The sequence below is a fragment of the Ambystoma mexicanum genome, chromosome 6q (assembly GCF_040938575.1).
Source record: "Ambystoma mexicanum isolate Mex_15411 chromosome 6q, UKY_AmexF1_1, whole genome shotgun sequence".
Lineage (NCBI taxonomy): Eukaryota > Metazoa > Chordata > Amphibia > Caudata > Ambystomatidae > Ambystoma > Ambystoma mexicanum.
The window spans coordinates 80,016,863-80,035,410 of record NC_090937.1 but is presented as its reverse complement, the minus strand read 5'-3'; the positions used below and the strand labels follow the sequence as shown (position 1 = coordinate 80,035,410).

The window sequence follows — 18,548 nt, the reverse complement described above, 5'->3', positions numbered from 1 at the left end:
GAAGAAAGGGAGGCGTTCCTGAACATCATACAGGACGGTAAAGACGCTATGTGCGAATCCCTCCAGACGGGCATTGATTCGGCTGACAGTATCAGCAGAGCAATGGCGGCAAGTACAACAACCAGGAGATTCGCTCGGTTGAGAAAGTCTGGTCTTGCCCCAGATGTGCAAGCCAGGCTCTTGAACATGCCATTCGATGGCTCTTCTTTGTTCGGGAAAAAGGGGGATGACAGTTTAGAGAAACTGCAAACATCAAAAGCAGCAGCAAAATCCCTAGGCGCTGCAATCCGTCACACCTTTTCGTCCCACAGGAACCTCTGCGAGGGGCAAGTCCTTTCGCTTCTACTCCGCATTCGGAAGAGGTAGAGGACGACCGGCTCAAAGGGGACAAAGAAGAACTACCCGAGGTGGACAGGGTAGATATTCAAAAGCTGCAGCAACAGCAGGTGCCTCTTTACCATCTGCATCAGCCGCCCCAAAACCACTCTGAGGACTTCCCTCACAGGACACCGGTAGGAGGCAGGTTGACTCAACATCTGGCGGTATGGCAGGCTATCACGTCAGATGTTTGGGCATTGGAAACAGTTGCCCAAGGTTACTGCCTGCCTTTCCTACGCATACCTCAGAGTCATCCACCGGGGATCAGCTCTCAGAAAGCTCCAGATCCGCTCCTCTTGCAGGAAATTTTGGACCTGCTAGAGAAAGGTGCCATAGAACCGGTACCTGTAGCGGAGAGGAACAAGGGCTGGTACTCCCCTTATTTTCTCAGTCCAAAGAAAGACGGAGGACTGAGACCCATCTTGGACTTGCGAGAATTGAACAAATTCCTCAGGAAAGACAAATTCAAGATGGTCACTCTTTCTCAGATCCTCCAGGCCCTTCAGTTCCAGGACTGGTTGGTATCTCTGGACCTTCAGGATGCTTATTTCCATGTGCCTATCCATCTCAAACACAGGAAATACCGGAGGTTCGCAATTGGCAACTCTCACTATCAATTTTGAGTGCTGCCATTTGGGCTGACCTCCGCCCCGAGGGTCTTCACCAAGTTAATGTCGGTAGTGGCGGCAAGTCTAAGGAGGGAAGGGATTCACGTCTACCCCTACCTGGACGATTGGTTGATCAGGGCTGTCTCTTCGGAACAAGCTCAGATCCAGCTAAATCACGTGTGCCACTCCCTTCACAAACTGGGCTTCTCCCTCAATTTAAAGAAGTCACAAATGATACCATCGCAGAGACTCCAGTTCATAGGAGCGATCCTGGACACTTCCCTGGGAAAAGCCTCGCCACCAGAGGTGAGGGCTCAAGATATTCTACAGATGGTTACCAAGTTCCAAGATGCCCAACGTCTCCCAGCCTTCGACTTTGAGGTTGCTAGGCCTCATGGCATCCTGCATTTTCCTAGTGCCAGAGGCTCGCCTGAGAATGAGATCCCTCCAGTGGGCACTGAGGACTCAGTGGTCACAATTCTCAGGGAGAATGACAGATCTTCTTCAGGTTCCCGACAGGGTGGCTCGAGACCTTCAGTGGTGGGCCTGTCAGGAGAACATTCTGAAAGGAGAACATTTTTGGCAACCCTGGCCGGAGATAACAGTAGTCACGGATGCCTCACTCACGGGGTGGGGAGCCCACGCCAACGACTTGACCATCAGCGGTCGTTGGTCTCCATCGGAGTCCAGACTACATATCAACCTGTTAGAGCTGAGAGCCATCAGACTTGCGCTGAAGGCGTTCCTGCCAGCTGTACAAGGGAAAAACGTCCTGATCATGATGGACAACACAGTGGCCATGCATTACCTCAACAAAAGAGGAGGTGAAGGATCACTACCCCTGTGCAGAGAGGCGATGCAGCTCTGGTTTTGGGCAATCCAAGAAGGAATCTCTCTATCGGCAGTTCACCTAGCCGGAGAGAAGAACTTGACAGCGGACGCTCTGAGCAGGCAGAGCACAGTCTCCCACGAGTGGGTACTAGCTCAGGAAGTCCTTCAAGAGATCTTCGCCCTTTGGGGAACCCCTCAGGTGGATCTGTTCGCCACCAGCGTCAACAGGAAATGCGATCTGTTCTGCTCAAGGGAATTTCCCCCGAGAGGAGCTCTGGGAGACGCGTTCATAGTGGACTGGGAGTTTCCGCTTCTGTACGCGTTCCCACCGGTCCCTGTCATTCCTCAAATGATCAGGAGGTTGAGAAGATTCCGGAGAACCATGATCCTAATTGCCCCGGATTGGGCCAGGAGAACGTGGTACCCGGACCTTCTAGACTTGTCCATCTGCCCTCCAATTCGACTTCCACTCAGAGAGAACCTACTCTCACAGAAGGGAGGTCAGGTTCTCCATCCAGACATCAAAACCCTCAACCTTCACGCTTGGCTTCTGAAAGGTTGAGATACAAGGATTGGGACCTCCCTGATGATGTTATGGAGGTGTTGCTTTCGGCAAGGAGGCCAGCAACAAAGTCTTTATACCGCTGCCGTTGGAACAGATTTTGCAGCTGGTGTAGAGAACAGAATATCGACCCTTTTTCATGTGGTACACCAATGGTTTTGTCCTTCCTTCTATATTTGGCGAATTCAGGCCTTCAAGTTGGCACCATTAAGGGCTATCTCGCAGCGCTATCCATCTTTAAGCGCACTGCGGAAGAACCATCCTATTTCAAGTTACCCTTGGTAATACAGTTTCTAAAGGGGTTAACCAATGTTTATCCCCCAAGACCATTCCAAGTTCCCCTATGGGATTTAAACTTAGTACTAACTTTCCTGATGGGCACACCTTTCGAACCACTCCATTCTTGTTCGTTAAGATTCCTTACCCTTAAAACTGTTTTATTAATAGCACTTACATCTGCTAGAAGGGTGAGCGAATTACAAGCTCTTTCTTGTAAACCCCCTCACACAATATTTCACAAAGACAAAGTGGTCCTGCAAGTGAAGCCTAATTTCCTCCCAAAGGTGGTTTCTGAATTCCATATCACTCAGAAGATTACCCTACCATCTTTCTATCCTCCTCCTCACCCGGGGAAAGAGGAAGAGAGGTTACACAGGCTAGACCCTAGAAGGGCTTTAAGTTTTTACATCAGTAGACTAGCCAGGATAAGACAGGCAGACCAGCTGTTTGTAGGTTACACAGGTCACAAGCTGGGGTTACCAATAACTAAGCAGACCATTTCCAGATGGATCATTCTAGCCATTCTGGAATGTTATAAACTGGCAGGGAAAGAGCCCCCTCAAAACCTTAGGGCTCATTCGACCAGAGGTATTGCAGCTTCATCGGCCCTCAAAAGAGGTGTGCCGGTTAAAGACATCTGTGCGGCCGCTACATGGTCGTCTGTCCATACCTTTACATGATTTTACAATTTGGATTCCTCCTCCAGTCAAGAGACTAGGTTTGGAAGGGCTGTACTGCATTCTATTCATCAATAGAAGACAGCGTGAAGTCAGTACTCCCTCCTCCAATAATAGAATACTGCTATGGGAGCCTATCTAAGATGAGGAATACGTCGAAGGACACAATCCCTTCGAAGAACAAGTTACTTCTTACCTTGTAACGTTCTTTCGACGGGATGTTCCTCCGACGTATTCCTCATCGACCCTCCCATCCATCCCCGGAGTTCTACTTCCCTTGTTGTTGCAGCTTACGCTCCTTCAGGGTGATTAGTCTAGTCCAGAAAGTATTATTGTGGGCTACAAAACGGAACTGAGCAACGGACGCTGCGCGCAGCCTTCATAGGCAGGATGACGTTGACGTCGATACGGTGGCTGTCGAGGGACATCGACTCGGAGGACGTTGACGCGCAGGGCCCTCTAGAGAAAAAATGTTCAGAGGCCAGCAGAGCTGGAAGGAGATATCTAAGATGAGGAATACGTCGGAGGAACATCCCGTCGAAAGAACGTTACAAGGTAAGAAGTAACTTGTTCTTTCCTACTGGAGCCATCTTAAGAGACCATTGACTGATGAGGTTTAGAATGTTTGTCAGAGTGTTTAGTAGAGGCAGTATTGAATTTGCTTCTATTCACAAATACAGAACATCGTAGAGGCAATACCACTAAGCGATCAAATTCATTGATGTTTGTACCATCAAAGTTACCTGTTGCACTATTGTTCCAACACCCAAAGAATAGTGCCCTATATGAAGCCTAACATGCAGTGGACAGGGGGAGAGGATGAATATACCAACCTAACCCTTTCTCACCATGTAGTGGCAGATGAGAACAAACCCCAACAGTTAGTTTTATTCAAAATAGCATGCATAGCATTCATGAGCATAATGACGGTGGTATCATAATGTTAAACCCCTCTATAGCTGAGATCACCTGGACGAAGAGTGTCTGCATACACATGCAGTGGAGACCTAGTGGATGCACTAATAGTTGGCAAGAGAGTATCGAGTGGATGCACATTTTCCAGATATAGTACAGGTATCAATGCAACCATAATACAAGTAATCACCAGAACAATTATCCATTTGGCCCTCGGGGACCATGGCCCTTGGGAGGCAGGCCCATCAATACCATGTCCCCATTTCTACGAGCAGTCCCAAACATGGGCATCGTCCTTCAGCGTCTGTTAAGAAGCCTCACTGATAGGCTCTAGAAGTTCATCCGTAGGTGGCACTTGACCACATGGCCAATCTTGCTAGAAGTCTTCTTTGCCACTACCTGCCCCTTATTCGCTGTCAGGGGAATGATGAGGGAATGGCACAGAGTTGGTTTCTTGTGGGTGCAGTATTCCTACCCCTTTCCTGTTCTATTACAAAATGTAATGTCAATCCCGAAACTATTTCCTTGGATGAAGATTGTATCTTGAAACCCCAGGTACAGAGTGATCAGTGAACACAGGATTGTCGATCTCCGGAGAAGCAAGGTTGGTCGATGAAGAAAAAGAAGCAGCTGCAGCAGTTTTCCCAAGCCTCACAGGCTTCGGAGGTGGTTTCTTACCACACTTGGTGTCGATTTGGACAGGCACACGATGTGTGGCAGACTCAACAATCTCCTTCTCGTCCCACTTGTTGTAGGGCAAAGGCAAGGGCACTCATTTCACATGTGTCGTGTGGATCCAATGAAGTTTTCCAGTAACACGAACAGCTGTTTGGGTGGCCAGCAGCACCAGGTAGGGTCCATTCCAGCGAGCTGCAAGGCACGCCCCTCTTTCCAAATGTTTCAGTAAGATGAAGTCACCGGGCAGAATGCGATGGCATGGTCCTTTGTATTTCACGGGCAAAGCTGCTCGAACCGTTGGTGAATCAAACGCAGATTTTGAGTCAACTGATCACAATAGTGGATACTCTAGGACAGCCAGCTTTTTAGGTCTGGGTGCATTCCATTAGCAGGCCTCCCCATCACAATTTCATATATGGGGGGGGGGGTCCTGTTTTTGACTGGGCGGATGTTCGAATTGAAAGTAAAGTTAACGGTAAGGCGTCGGGCTATTTCAGGTTGCTATGTGCACACACCTTTGCTAGTTTATTCTTCAAAATACCGTTATGGCGTTCCACCAAACCGGCACTCTGAGGATGCCTCGCTGAGTGAAAATGCTTATTGATCTGAAGCCCTGCACATACCTGTAGTATGACGGCAGCTATAAAATGCTGTCCGTTGTTCGACCAAATTACTCTCGGTAACCCAAACCTCTGGAAATATTCTCTTAACATTATGTTGGCAGTAGACATAGTGGTGTTATCCTTCAGTGGGAAAGCTTCAACCCATTTGCTGAATGTGCAGATTACTACTAGCACATATTTATAGTTTTGGCAGCACTCCATCTCGATGGATCACTTCAAAAGGCATGGAGCGAGGTCCAAAACGACCCTTTGGTGTTGGTGTTCCTTTTCCAATGTTGTGTTCCAGACATATCATACAATTCTGAACCAGACGCTCAGCAATTTTAGCGATGTTTTCATTGTGCCATTCATGGTCTAAATGTTGACATATTAACTTTGCCCATATGTGCGCTGGTCCGTGAGCCATAGTGACTGCAGCAGTCAAATATGCATTGGGCATCCATCGCTGTTTCTCATGGTCTACCCAACAACCTTGTTATCCAACCCTGCTGGACCTTCACTCCATTGTTTAATTTCCTCTGTGGTTGCTTCAGCCGGAATTTCTTTCACACTGTTAACCCCATCTTCCATCATACCAGTATCCGCAACCCATCTGGCTGAATCCAACACATACATTCCCAAGTGTGAATCGGTAGCAGTTTGTTTGTCTATCCTTTCAGTGAAAGCATTTCCTTTTCCTATGTCATCCGTCACCCTCTGGTGTGCGGTGCAGTTCATTATTGCTAGTTGTGTAGGGAGTGCTAATGCTGATAACAATTGCACTATCAATGAACCATGTTGGCTCTTGGTACCATGAGATGTTAAAAATCCCCTTTCAGCCCATAGTTTCCCAAAAATGGTGAACCACCCCAAATGCATGCTGTCTGTCGGTATAGATGTTTACATTAATAAACTGTGGCTGTGGGAAAGTGCAGAGTTTCTGTGCTCGCATTGAGCGGGCTTGCAAGAAGACTGGGGTCACTAGGTATACCTGGAGCCTGAACGAGTGCCTGTTGGGTGCATACTCAAGGAATGGTAAGTCTAAACACATCATAGAATTCATGGACATGGCGTGCATTCTAGCCAAGAGGTGCATTGCTATGGCGTGGATGTCAACTGGGGGCCCACAATACACACAATGGCACAAAGATTTTGAGACCTGAGCTGAAGCAGAAACGAGAGTGCGGGTTGGTACGTGGTGCAGTTTGGAAGCGACAACTAGGGCAACGTATGAGTCCTGGAAGATGTTAGTTTGGGACATGTTTCATCCTATGCATGACAAGCCACCGTTAACATTCTGACACCCTATATGACGTCGCAACAACTCATAAATGGTATGTAGGCATGGGCCAGATTGGCATCGGAAACTGGGTGTAGTGGATGTACTTGAGACCATCATGCCCTACTGCTTGGGAGCACTGTCTGCGTGATGCCCCTTCACAGCTGGCCTGAACATGGGATTAATGTGGGTACTACTCAGTCTTAATGTACTATATCTACTTACTTGTAAGTGTAATAAGCGACCAACAGATTGTGGATTGAAACTGTAAGACTGTATACTTATTTGTGCAAATCCAAAAACATTAAAATAAACTGGTATAGGGAAGAGGTGATTTATTAGATGAGAGAGAGGGGGACAATTACAGCGCCCATTTGAAAACAAAAAAAAACCTTGAACTGTTGCAGTGTTGCTGTATACATTGAGCAACACTGCAAAGTTTTCAAAATAATGGTCTGCATACAAAAGCTCATGTGAACACACTTGTTGTTTAGGGAAGACATACACTATTAATAAATAATTACGGTATACTAGCTCAACATTTTCTCATTTTATGAGAACATGTTGAGCAATTGCAAATGTTTGATGTTCGAATGTTACATTTGTTTTCTTTCTTTGTGATACCCATTAAGTTGATAGATGTATAACTGATGTACATGTTTCCATTAGAAACCGAAGAGTTGTACTGCTGCACTAGCAACTTTAAACATCAACCCTCAGCTAAAAATAGACCCTCATCTAAACAAGGTTTGTCCAGCTACAGAGAACATTTATGATGACGGCTTCTACAACCGGCATGATGTTGTGGTGATGGCCCTCGACAATGTGGAAGCACGGAGATACATTGACAGGTACATTTGTGTTCAGAGTTCAATTCAACTGTCTAAGCTTACGGTTGCCCTCTAGTGTCCCTCCCACATCTCGTCTTCTCACACTTTTAACTCTTTTTGTGGGCTTTAGCTTTCTGTTGACCATAGTGTCTTAAACCCATGGGTCAGGACACCAATATGAGCATTGGTGGGGCCCGAACAAACTATTATAAGGCATAACCAAAGTTGTAATTTTGAAAGCTGGGGTAACTTGGTAGCTGTAAAATGTTGATTTCCAATGAAAAACTAGATTCCATCAACCTTTCAAGAAACCCTGTTCCATACACTTTAGTGCTTGCATCTAGAAATGGGACAGGTGGTTGGTCTATTCCTTCGGTTTCTAAATGGTACAACCTTTTCGGACACAGTAATTTCGGGTAATTAACATCAGAGTTCTTTATCCATCCATCCATGAAGTGCAACGTTGTGTTCTATCATACGGTATCTGGCAGTTCAGCCAAGATATCGATTATTTAATTACTAAGCGATGTATTAAATCATAGATTCAGAAACTTTTTTTTAATTGATTGCATCCTCTTATGGATTTCTCATCCGAATAGATAGTCTCCTGCGTCAGCTGTTCCTGGAAAATCTCGACAGGGCGATTAGTGCTGCTGGACGAACACCATCCTCAGCTACTGCGCCCCTAGCCTCTGAGCAAGACGTTGATACTCCTACATATAGTACGGACTATGCCCTTAACGCGGTTCCTTTTTTTCATGCACTTGGCACTCTGTTTTCTCAAACCTTTTCTTAAAAAAAATCTTTTTGTGCAATGGTTGGAACATATTTTTTTGGCTGCTTTCCTCTTATGGACTTCTATGGGGAAACCCTTTCTTTTTACTTTGTTTGATTGCTGACCTGATATTTTGGAGCTAAGTAAAGCCCTCTGCTTTGCTTGCCTTGTTTTTTCACTCACTATTATGGAGATACGGATTGGTCCATAATACTATCAGTACTGGTGGGGGACGATGTCTTCCTTAATGGATTTCTTGTATTTTCAAAGCTACATACGTTACCTTAAAGTTAAGTGCAGTTAGGAAACCTTGTAGCCTTATAACTTTTCCTTTTGTAACTTTGTGGTTACAATTACTATGCGTCTAGGATGGACTGGTGGAACTGGATATTTTTCTACCGTTTTTTTACTTTTTATTTGTGTACTTGTGAATTTTACTGCATAATACCATACAGAGTAACATATACTCTAAAATGTCCATGCCTCAAGATGTTTGCCTGTCCTTTGGCCATTTTGTATTTTGGCCTTTTTCCTGCAAATTTGGGTCTGAAATTGACATATATGGAAAGCCCTTTGCTGGGCAAAGCCTCTGCTTTCCCAGACAAAGTAGCGTCTGTGTATGTACCCAGATGTGGGGGCTGGGTCTGTCTAGTCTCAGTCCACAACTGAGCCGCAGTGTCTGTTGCCGGGCAGAATGTGTGGCCAGTGTCTGTCCAAGATTATGCAGCTCATGCTGGTTTGAATGGTGCAGATCCTTACCATTGCTGGACCTGGTGGCGACTCCAGTCCAAGTCGTGAATAAAAGATTCCTGCCTTCCAGCTGAGGCATCATCATTGGAGCCAGGACCTCTACGAAGAAGTGCAGCCCGCCGAAAACCTGAAGACGACCGTTCCAGCAGACACAGTTCCCCAGCCAAGTTCTGCTCCTCTGTCCTGCTCTCAAGAAGGCACTTGTCGGTGCTTCAAACCCTGAGCTGATGGGAACAGCTTGTCTTGAACCCTGCTCAAGGATTTGTGCCTGCTGAACCTTCAGAAGTGCCTCTGGATCACCTGGGAGACTGACCAGTTCCCTATGGGGTTACCTTGCTGCTGCCATTGCCGCTCTGAGTGTATCCTTGTTCCTTTTAACTCTGTGGATCTTCAGCTTGTATATGAAGACGTCTGCTCCCTTGGTTTTAGCCTCCTTCACTGAAGAGAAGCTGTGCAGTGCTTGCTCCTTTGTTCGTGTTATGAAGATTGCCTGACGCCGTTTCATTCTGCCGACCCCTGACAAAACCTGTTGTCTTCGTGTCCACGAGGTGTCCTGGCATTGTTGATCCCTGGAGATATCCATCTCCAAGTAAAGGGTGGCCAGCTGTCTAATCTTCAGAAGCCTGAATCACGTACAGCCAGACTAAATCCCAACGCTGAAACTGACCTCTGACCCACAGCCTCTGGAACTAGCTCACATGAACACATGGCAGCAGCAACTGCGCCTGCAAACCCCTGAAGCAGTCCCTGGAAGAAGGCTGACATGGCTATATGCTTGCACCAAAACGGTTTAATATTTTCATCAACAGCATTATTGATTGCCTATTGAGCATCTCATCTTAAGCTCCTTCTATGGGCGGAGGAAGTTACACAATTTTAATGTTTGTCAATGATGCAGCACTTATTTCATTGACCGCCCACACGCTTTAAAGCACAATCCACTATTTTCCAGGAATGCTGCTGTGACAATGGCTTAACCATCAATGTCCTGAAAAACAAAAATTCTGGTGGTCTCAAAAAAAAAGAAAAGAATCAAGTTAAAGGTTGAGGTTAAGCAACAAGGAGAAAGATTTAGCAAATCAAATCAAATGACTATCTCGTCCTTTGGGTCAATGACAATTGCTCATGGACCAATCACATTGAAAAGGCTGGGGGGGTTGTGCTGAGCAGGTGCAGTGTGCCAATTGCTAAATTCACAAGAGAACATAACAGTGCAATGAGAGGCTACAAGCCAGTCAGGCGGCCCTCTGTGGCGCAGAGTTATGAGGTAACGCACTATAAAAGCTTAGCTATCATTGAGTACAGGTTTGTGAAGAAAATCCTGGGGTTACCCTGAAGCTCACCTAGTATACCACTTTTGATTCAAATTAATCTGCAGGGAATGCGATTGCTGGTCAAATTTAGTCCATTAGGCTACTGGATTAGTGTGGTCTTCTTCCAAGCTAGCAAAAGATTGATGACTTCTCTATGACCTGCTAGTACAAGAAGGGGGCATCTCGTTGACATGGTGCTCTTACATTAAGGGGACGCCAAGTAGGATAGGACACAGTGAAATCTGGAGCCAGCACAATGAAACGAATAGCCGGATTACGAATATTGCGAAGAGAGATGGCATTAAGGATCGGGGGTGCAGCTAGTGGCCATGTGTTGAGGCAGCAACTCTGCAGAGCTCCTGCATGATCCTACATAAAGATTAAACTGCCTGATTTCACCCGAGGTTGCAGGAATAAGCGATCTGGCGCAGCTGAGACCTGCGCTGCGGTGTGCCGATGACAAATCTGGGCAGCTGAGGGAGAACAAAGCCATTAACTGCCAAGACCAAACTACCCATGATGGTGGCCGGGGCGCTCTGAGGCGCTGCTTGGGAACTCGGAACTGGGGCCGAAAGAGGAGACCGCTCCTGGACCTCTGCAGAGATCCCGTGCGGGTCTAGATCCGATGGAGCACTGGACTAAGAAGAGGGCTGGTTGGTGGACACACGTCACAGGCCCGGGAGACAACAAGGCTAGAGACCCATAGGGAGTCCTTTGACATTGACATGGAGCCTGGAGGAAGAGCGGTGCACCTCCCGGTCCTCGGAGAGTGTAGCGGGCACCGCAGTAATTAGAAAGCTTACACCTGGGAAACACAGCCCAAGCACACTTGCACTCCTGATTCAAAGAACACAGGGCTGCAGGGAAAAGAGGAAGTCTTGCCCCGAATGCTGTCACCCTGCACCACCAACGGCAGACAAGGTATTGGGATGCTGCTGTCAAGTGCTGCAGAAGCAACTTTGTGCCTCCTTGAGGATCTCCAGTCATTGCACCTGAACTCACAGGCACAACAACCAGTGCCAAGAACATTCAGAACCAGGCACAAATTCATCACCAGATTGGTATGCACGTGCAGAGTGAGGGTAGTGTGACAGTTGCGGGGACTATGTATATGGAGTGCCATGAACATTGTGAGAAACCTGAAGGTGGCTCACCCGCTAGTCCCCGGGGATCTGTCATCCAGGTGGTCAGGACACAGTCATCACTTTTGGATCCAGTTCCTGGGGGTGGACCAGTGCCGGAGGATCACCTGGGTGAGGGGTCCTCGGGGAGCGGAAGCGGGACACCGGATGGCGAGATGCGGTATCCCTTTCCCTGTAACACCTTTACCCCATCCTACCACAGGATACTTAGGAACTCAACCCCTCTGACCACCCTTTCCCAACACAAACACTTTCTCACGGACAACTCACTGTGAGAGAAAACAGAATAACCACCCGAGCCGTATACATGACGTGTCCCAATACAATGGTCAGGCAGGGTCAGGCAATCACTGACAATTACACACACACACACACCTGACTTCCATGATACTTTCCCACACAAATAAAAGGCGAAGCACAAAAGCACACTCTGAGCAAGGCAAAGCACACAATTAAGCAGCGGTTCCAAGATGGCAGTTTAATACAAGCCAAAAGACTGCAAAACTGAAGAGGATTGTAGGAGGGAAGTGCCCTTGACTTTTTCAACGAAGGACTGTTACTTTCATGAACCTTCAAGAATAGGAAACGTAAGACCAGGAATCGAGGCTGAAGAACGCTGTAGTGTGTGAGGTACCCAGGGCTTTCCTGTGTCGATAGTTAAGGCGGGGAGAATCGTTTGCCACCATAGTACTGTCCTTGCCTCCTACAACAAAGCAGCGCTAGTGAAGTTCGTACAGCCGGTGAGTTGGGTCTGTGTTGAAGCCAAGGTTGCAAGCGGCAACATTGTATAATGAAAACTGAAGAGAACAGTGTATGAAGCCTATGTGGCAAGTGACGCAAAAGCAATTAGTCAGCGGATGAGTGATTGAACTTTGAAGCCAAGATACAATACCGTAGACAGTGGTCCGCCACCACGTGGGTGTTCATTCGAAAGTCTGTTAGATATGCAGCTGAAAGATGGCAAATGTGAAGAATGATAAAGAATTGTGAAATCAAAGTAGTCCTGCAATTGGTCAAGCAAAAACCCTGTGCACATTCGAAAGTCTTCGATAGTTGATGAAATCGTGTAGGAAGTTGGTCCGAGCCTGGCGGAGGGAGATTAGCTAAATACTTTGGTTAAAGCAAAGTTGTGTTAAGTGTAAAGTTATGAACATTGTGTTAAAAGGAATCTGAGCTCAACCGAGGGGGATCTGAGAGCTGAGCCTGACTGTGGGGGCATCCGGGGTGAACCGTGAGTCACCCGAGAAAGAATCCCTCACGAGGAATTTGATGCATAACTAATGTACAAACATTGTGGTTAAAGGATCTGACCCCGGCTGCGGGGGATCCGAGTTCTATAGTGAATCACCTAAGAACTTGAGTACTTGTGATAATCTGAAAGAGGAAAAGAACGTATTGTTTGTCGCATCAGGCCCTCTGAATAAAGAGACTTTGAAAGGCCCTGATGCTAATGATTGAATTGTATCCTTGTGTAAGATAAGCCAGAGACTGTGCCAAGCTCGAGTATAGCGCCTTGTCCTGTGTTGAAGCTGGGGAAATGTAAGGCCAAGGGCCTGAACACCCTGACATATAATTTTGTGAACATGTCTTTCTTTTTCGTTACATTGTTTATCACACTATTTGTATTTAGAGGCAAGAATTGGCAATAGGTTTATTAGTATTGGCCCTTTTATTTTGACAAGACACTACGAGGACTGCGTTATTATTTGGTAGTAGCTTGCAACCATCTGTAGATTTAGGATTAGATATGCATTTTTCAAATCCTTTTTGCAGTTCAATAAGCACCCTTGAACTGTGGTCACTTGTGTCTGTCTTACAGTTGATACCATGCCTTCCTTAAGACATAATCATAACTAACAGCAAGCTGCTCTGACCTGGGTACATTAAAACAAGGGGTCTGCACTGGCACCAACGAACGGCTGTAGGGTGATACCGAGTGGAGGGTGTTAGGGAGAATTCTCATTCAATGGCTAATTTCCCTTACCTAGTGAGTCCCTCAGCAGCTTTGCTGGATTTCTGGAGTACATTTTTTTCACTTGGTAAGAGTGTGAGCTTTTCCCCCACTCTTAACCATGTTTTGCCATGTGTATTTCATCTGTTTTTGTGATTGTGGGCTCTGGAGTACACCACTTCAATAGCCCCCTTCTTTTGTGTGTTACACAGCACCTTCAGTGCAGTGACACAGGGTTGTCTTTTAGACTTCCCACCGACTCCATTTCTGAGGCTGACTCCTGTCCCCCAGAAAAGGGTAAAGTTGCCATTAACTTTACATAGTCATTTAACCACAGATCCAGTACACCCCATCTTACATGGAGTATTGGAAAGGGTTACTCATTAGCCCTTTTTATCTGTACCTCCTAGAGAATTGTTTTGCTCTTTTAACATTTAGACTTGGCTGGTGGCAGTGGTATCTACCCTAACTTTTCTACCGTGTTTATACTATATAAACGTGGTATTGTTTTAGGCTATTATATTAGCCTCGAACATAAACCCGCTTGACCAAATACTTTTTTTTTTTGGCTCCAGTCGGGTTTATTCACCATTTCTTTTTGTTAAAGTCCTTCTTGTGTTTTACTTTGCGCGGCAAACCAGGTTTGCCTTCTTTGTTCACTGTCTTTTGGCGGGCTTCTGCCAAGAAGCCCTCCTCTAGGCACCTGGGTATCTAAGTGGGCTGAATGTGAGGGAGGGGTGTAGTCACCCCCTGCACAGGGTATCCTAGGAAACCCAAAGTCGCACTTTGCCATGTTTGGCTGAGGTGGTTGTCCGGGCTGGACAACCCCCCTGCTGCGTGATTGACAGCCAGGCTGTGTGAATGGGCGATTTTTGCATAAAACGCAGGACTCTTGGGCTAGAAGTCAGAGAGTCGCCACTGGAACTACAAGGAACCGAAGAGAAGCGGAGAAGAAGATGGCTGCTGCAACTACCCCATCCCGGTGAAGCCCTGCTGCAGTCCTGAGCTATCTACCCTTCGACGACCAGAGAAGATCCAGTCCGAAGTCTTCTTCCCTTGAGCCTGGTGGGGTCAAACAGCTCATCTTCCACAGCCAGAGGATCCTCTTCGTGGTCATAATCGCTGCACACTTCTGTAGTGGGCCGGATAGTCAGCTGAAGAGCCTCTCCTGTTTTTAAGGAGCGCACCTTTTATTCACGTTGCTGCTGCTGGATTCATCCCTGTGTGGTGCAGACCCCTCCAGACGTCGTCCTTCTTGCTGAAGCTCCAGGAACCGTGGGTCTGCAGGAATCTACCAGGAACAACTGCCGTGGCACCAGCTTCTTCCTTGAATAAGGTACTGTGTTCTGCTTCGAGGAGCTAGGGTGAATCCCTTTCCTCCTCTTCCAAGGCTTGCCCTTGTCTTCCCTCCCTCCTTATAACTTTTGCTTCCACTGTTGACAATATCTAAGTACTGGCTACGTTGAATCTTGAACTGTCCGACTGTGTGATCCTCGACAACAGGAACCCGGTTCCACTTGACACTGGCTCCGGCCTATTGACTCTTGAATTTCTGTCAATGAGTGTTCTCTGATTCTGTCTGCCCTGACAAAAGTATTGCCTATGACTTTTACCCCCAACTCTCTCTGGTTAACTCAGGTGCTAAGTGTGTTTTTGCCCTGGTAACATTTCTTGCCGTGGATACGTGTATCTTTAGTAAGACCGAACTATCATTACTGTCAAAAAGTGATAGCATGTGTATTCCCGGTAACATCGTTTGATTCACAACACCGGTCCGTTAAAACATAGGGTAACTACCTTGAGTCCTACTGTACCAAGTGAATTGGCTGGTTGTAGTGTATTTTACGTGTGGTTTTGAATTAATACTGGTGTTGTGTTTATAAAAAATGGTTTAAAAATAAATGTACTTATATTTTTTTACCTGAAACCTTGGGTCGGTGTTCGCTTGAGTCACAGTAATTGTGGTCCCTTTGTGTAATCTCTGCTACTGCTCTTATTCTCTTGAGATAGGCCTGGCTGCTCCGCTACTGCTACCATTTTAACATAGTAGTACAGGCGTGTACCAAATGTGAACTTGTATTACCACTTGTGGTCTTAATTGTGTGTAGTGGTCCCTAAGGGCACTGCACAGGATTCTGCCTAACAGAGGGCAACCACCAGACATTGTGGCAAGACGCACACTGTGTTGAGCCCAAGTGGCTGCGACGGAACCAGGACAATAATAGAGAGCCTGTGAGAGGCACATGGAAGGCCTTTAGATGCATTAGATTGGGACATTGTGTCACACAGAGATCCTGCGGAATTGACCAGGAGGCGGAGCGAGGTGGTGGGACTGCGGTGAGTTCATGGGGGCGGGGGGCACAATCTGAGACACAATCCTGTGGCACTGCAGGCAGATAAGGAGAGAAGCAGGCCAGAAAGCCCGGCAGTGAAGTGGTGAATATTGCAATTGCCACTCTGAGACTGTGCAGAGCAGGCGTATAACATCCTGTGGGTTGACCGTCTGAGAGGCAGTGACACGGTTGGGAGCAGAGTGACATCTGTAGTGCTCCGGAGAACGCGGCTGGACTAAGAGATGCCTCTAAAGTGGCACGGGGAGAAGGGATACAGGAAGAGTGCGAGCTCTGGGTGACAGCACTGACTTGGCTTGAGCATTAATTCCAAATGTCGGACAAGGGCCATAAAGGGAAAGCCAGACAGACTGTCATGGAGGCGTATACACACACAAGGAGAGGAATGACATGACACAGCAAGCAGATCTCGTGGAAACGGCAACATCCTCACAGACAGCTCAGCAAGGGTAATTCCCCATTCTAGCAGCAATTGCAGTGCTGAAAACAGCACTGGAGCATAAGATAGATGCAGTCATCATAGACGTCGTCTGCTGCGCCAAGATGTATGAGCATTAGCGGACAGCTTGGGCACGGCGGAACAGCAGGTGCAAGACAACACAACCAACATTGCAAGCGCTCAGAACCAAGTAGCAAATTTGCTGGATTGTTTGAAGACTCTAGAACACCGTGCGAAAGATGCAGAGGGAAGAGCCCGCAGGAACAACATCAGGATACTAGGGCTTCCAGAGGGAGGAGAAAGCAGAGATTCCACGCTAACACAGGGATTCACTGTCGAGAGAGCGCCATAGATCACTGGCGAACAGACCTCCGCTGGTGAGCACCCCCTCTTACCCCTCCTCCCCCCGAGACCATTGATAGCAAAGATCATGAACTATAAGGATAGGAAAAGGATTCTTGCATTTTCTAGAGATTCATCAAACTTGGCGATATATCCTGACTACACTGTCTTGGTGCAGCAGCGTAGAGCAACGTCGGGCTGAACAAAGAACGATTACGATGAGCAAACCTACAGTATATGTTGATTTATTCGGCCAAGCTGAAGGTTTTAAACAACGGTAGATCACACTTTTTTGAGGACACGTCAGAGGCACACTCCAGGATGGATGCACAGGGGGTGCCGCGGCTCCCGAACATAGCTAATAATTAACCATAAATTGGTGGTGCTGGAACACGCAGAGTAGGATTCCTATTGGCTTTTCCCTCCTGCATCCTGGGTGGAAGGGGCATGGGGATACTGGAGGAAATGTGGGAGTGTGTGGAACAAGGACGCCAGGACAGAGAGCAGGTTCCCTGGAGGGGGAAGCTGTTGGCGATCGCTGCATACCCCTGTTGTAACTTCAGATGCCCGTTTTAAGGCATTAAGCTGCTGCTCGTTACTCAGAGAGCGGGAGGAGGATACGGGAGAGGCGGCTGAGCATGAGCAGGCCACTCACTGCTGGCCTGTTGTTGGGGCATGGGTGTTCTGGGGGGAGGGGTTATGGTTTTCAGGGAACGGAAGGAGGGGAGGGAATATGGGCAATGTTTGGTTGAAGAGGAGTGTTTAGTTTGACAGGTGCATTGGGCTCAGTGTGCAAATCCACGGTGCTCGACTCCCCAGCCAGGGTGGAGGACTGCAATGCTCTGCTCTGCACTGCAATAACAGTAGGCAGGGAAAAAATGTCCCACTCTTGCAAGATGCCGATCCGAGAGAGGAGATTTGGTAAACAAGCTTGAGGGGTGGTGGGACAAGGAAAGCCCCGGTGGAACCTCTTAAAACAATGCTCAATGGCCTAGGTATAGTCTTGTAGAAGGGGGCTTAATAGTTATGTCAAGAGATTGCGTGCATGCATATTTGATCAGGATGAGAATACAGGTTGCGCTACTGCTGGAGACGCACCTCACGGCTGACAGACATGGTACAATATCTAGGGAATGGGGTGGTTAGCTGTATGGCTCGCCCTTTTCGGGGTATGCCAGGGTTCTTCTTGTTTGGATTGCTCCCATGGCCCACTTCCAGTTATTGGAGTTTAAAATAGATGATGAGGGCAGAATGGTTGTGGTACACGGGCGATTAGAAAACGGAGAAGTCTGCTTGGTGAACAGATATGCTCCAAAACACAACACCACTGCGTTATACTCAAAGTTGCCTGCATACAGAGGATCACCATGGGTTTGGGGCAGCAACTTCACTGCCCCTTAATCCTGGCTTGGATAGATCAGATGGGAAATATAGAAACCTGCACCACGGGCTAATGTTCTTGGTTCCCTCTTGCGGAATCTACAATTGGTAGACATATGGAGGGAAAGACATGGCGAGGCACAGGGTTATTTCCATTTTTCGGCACGTATGGATTTATATCTTCACTGGGATGGAAACTTTGGGCAAGTTTGTGGACATATAAGGCTAGAGCCCTTTCAGATCATGACCGTCGGTAGCAACATGGCAGAGACTTGCACAGAGACCCCTGGTACCAACTTGGTGGCTAAGAGCGGATGCCTTATTGGAGGATGATTTTAATAGCTATCTGGGGGATATGTTTGCGGAGAACTTCAGGCACTTTGTGGAACGCCTTCAAAGTAGTTATGAGGGGGGCAGCGATTGGGGAAAATGGGAGGCTTCCGAAAGGAGATAGTCCGGAACCTAT

At 47.3% G+C, this 18,548-nt stretch overlaps 1 protein-coding gene across 2 annotated transcripts in view; it reads left to right on the top strand.

The window, feature by feature from the left end:
* Window positions 1-18,548, top strand: part of UBA6 (ubiquitin like modifier activating enzyme 6) — a 1,607,755-nt gene that overhangs the window by 826,827 nt on the left and 762,380 nt on the right. For both annotated transcript variants that reach the window (XM_069630498.1, XM_069630497.1), the window contains exon 19: window positions 7,479-7,660. In XM_069630498.1, the coding sequence (XP_069486599.1) occupies window positions 7,479-7,660 (182 nt within the window). The remainder of the gene's footprint in view (window positions 1-7,478; window positions 7,661-18,548) is intronic.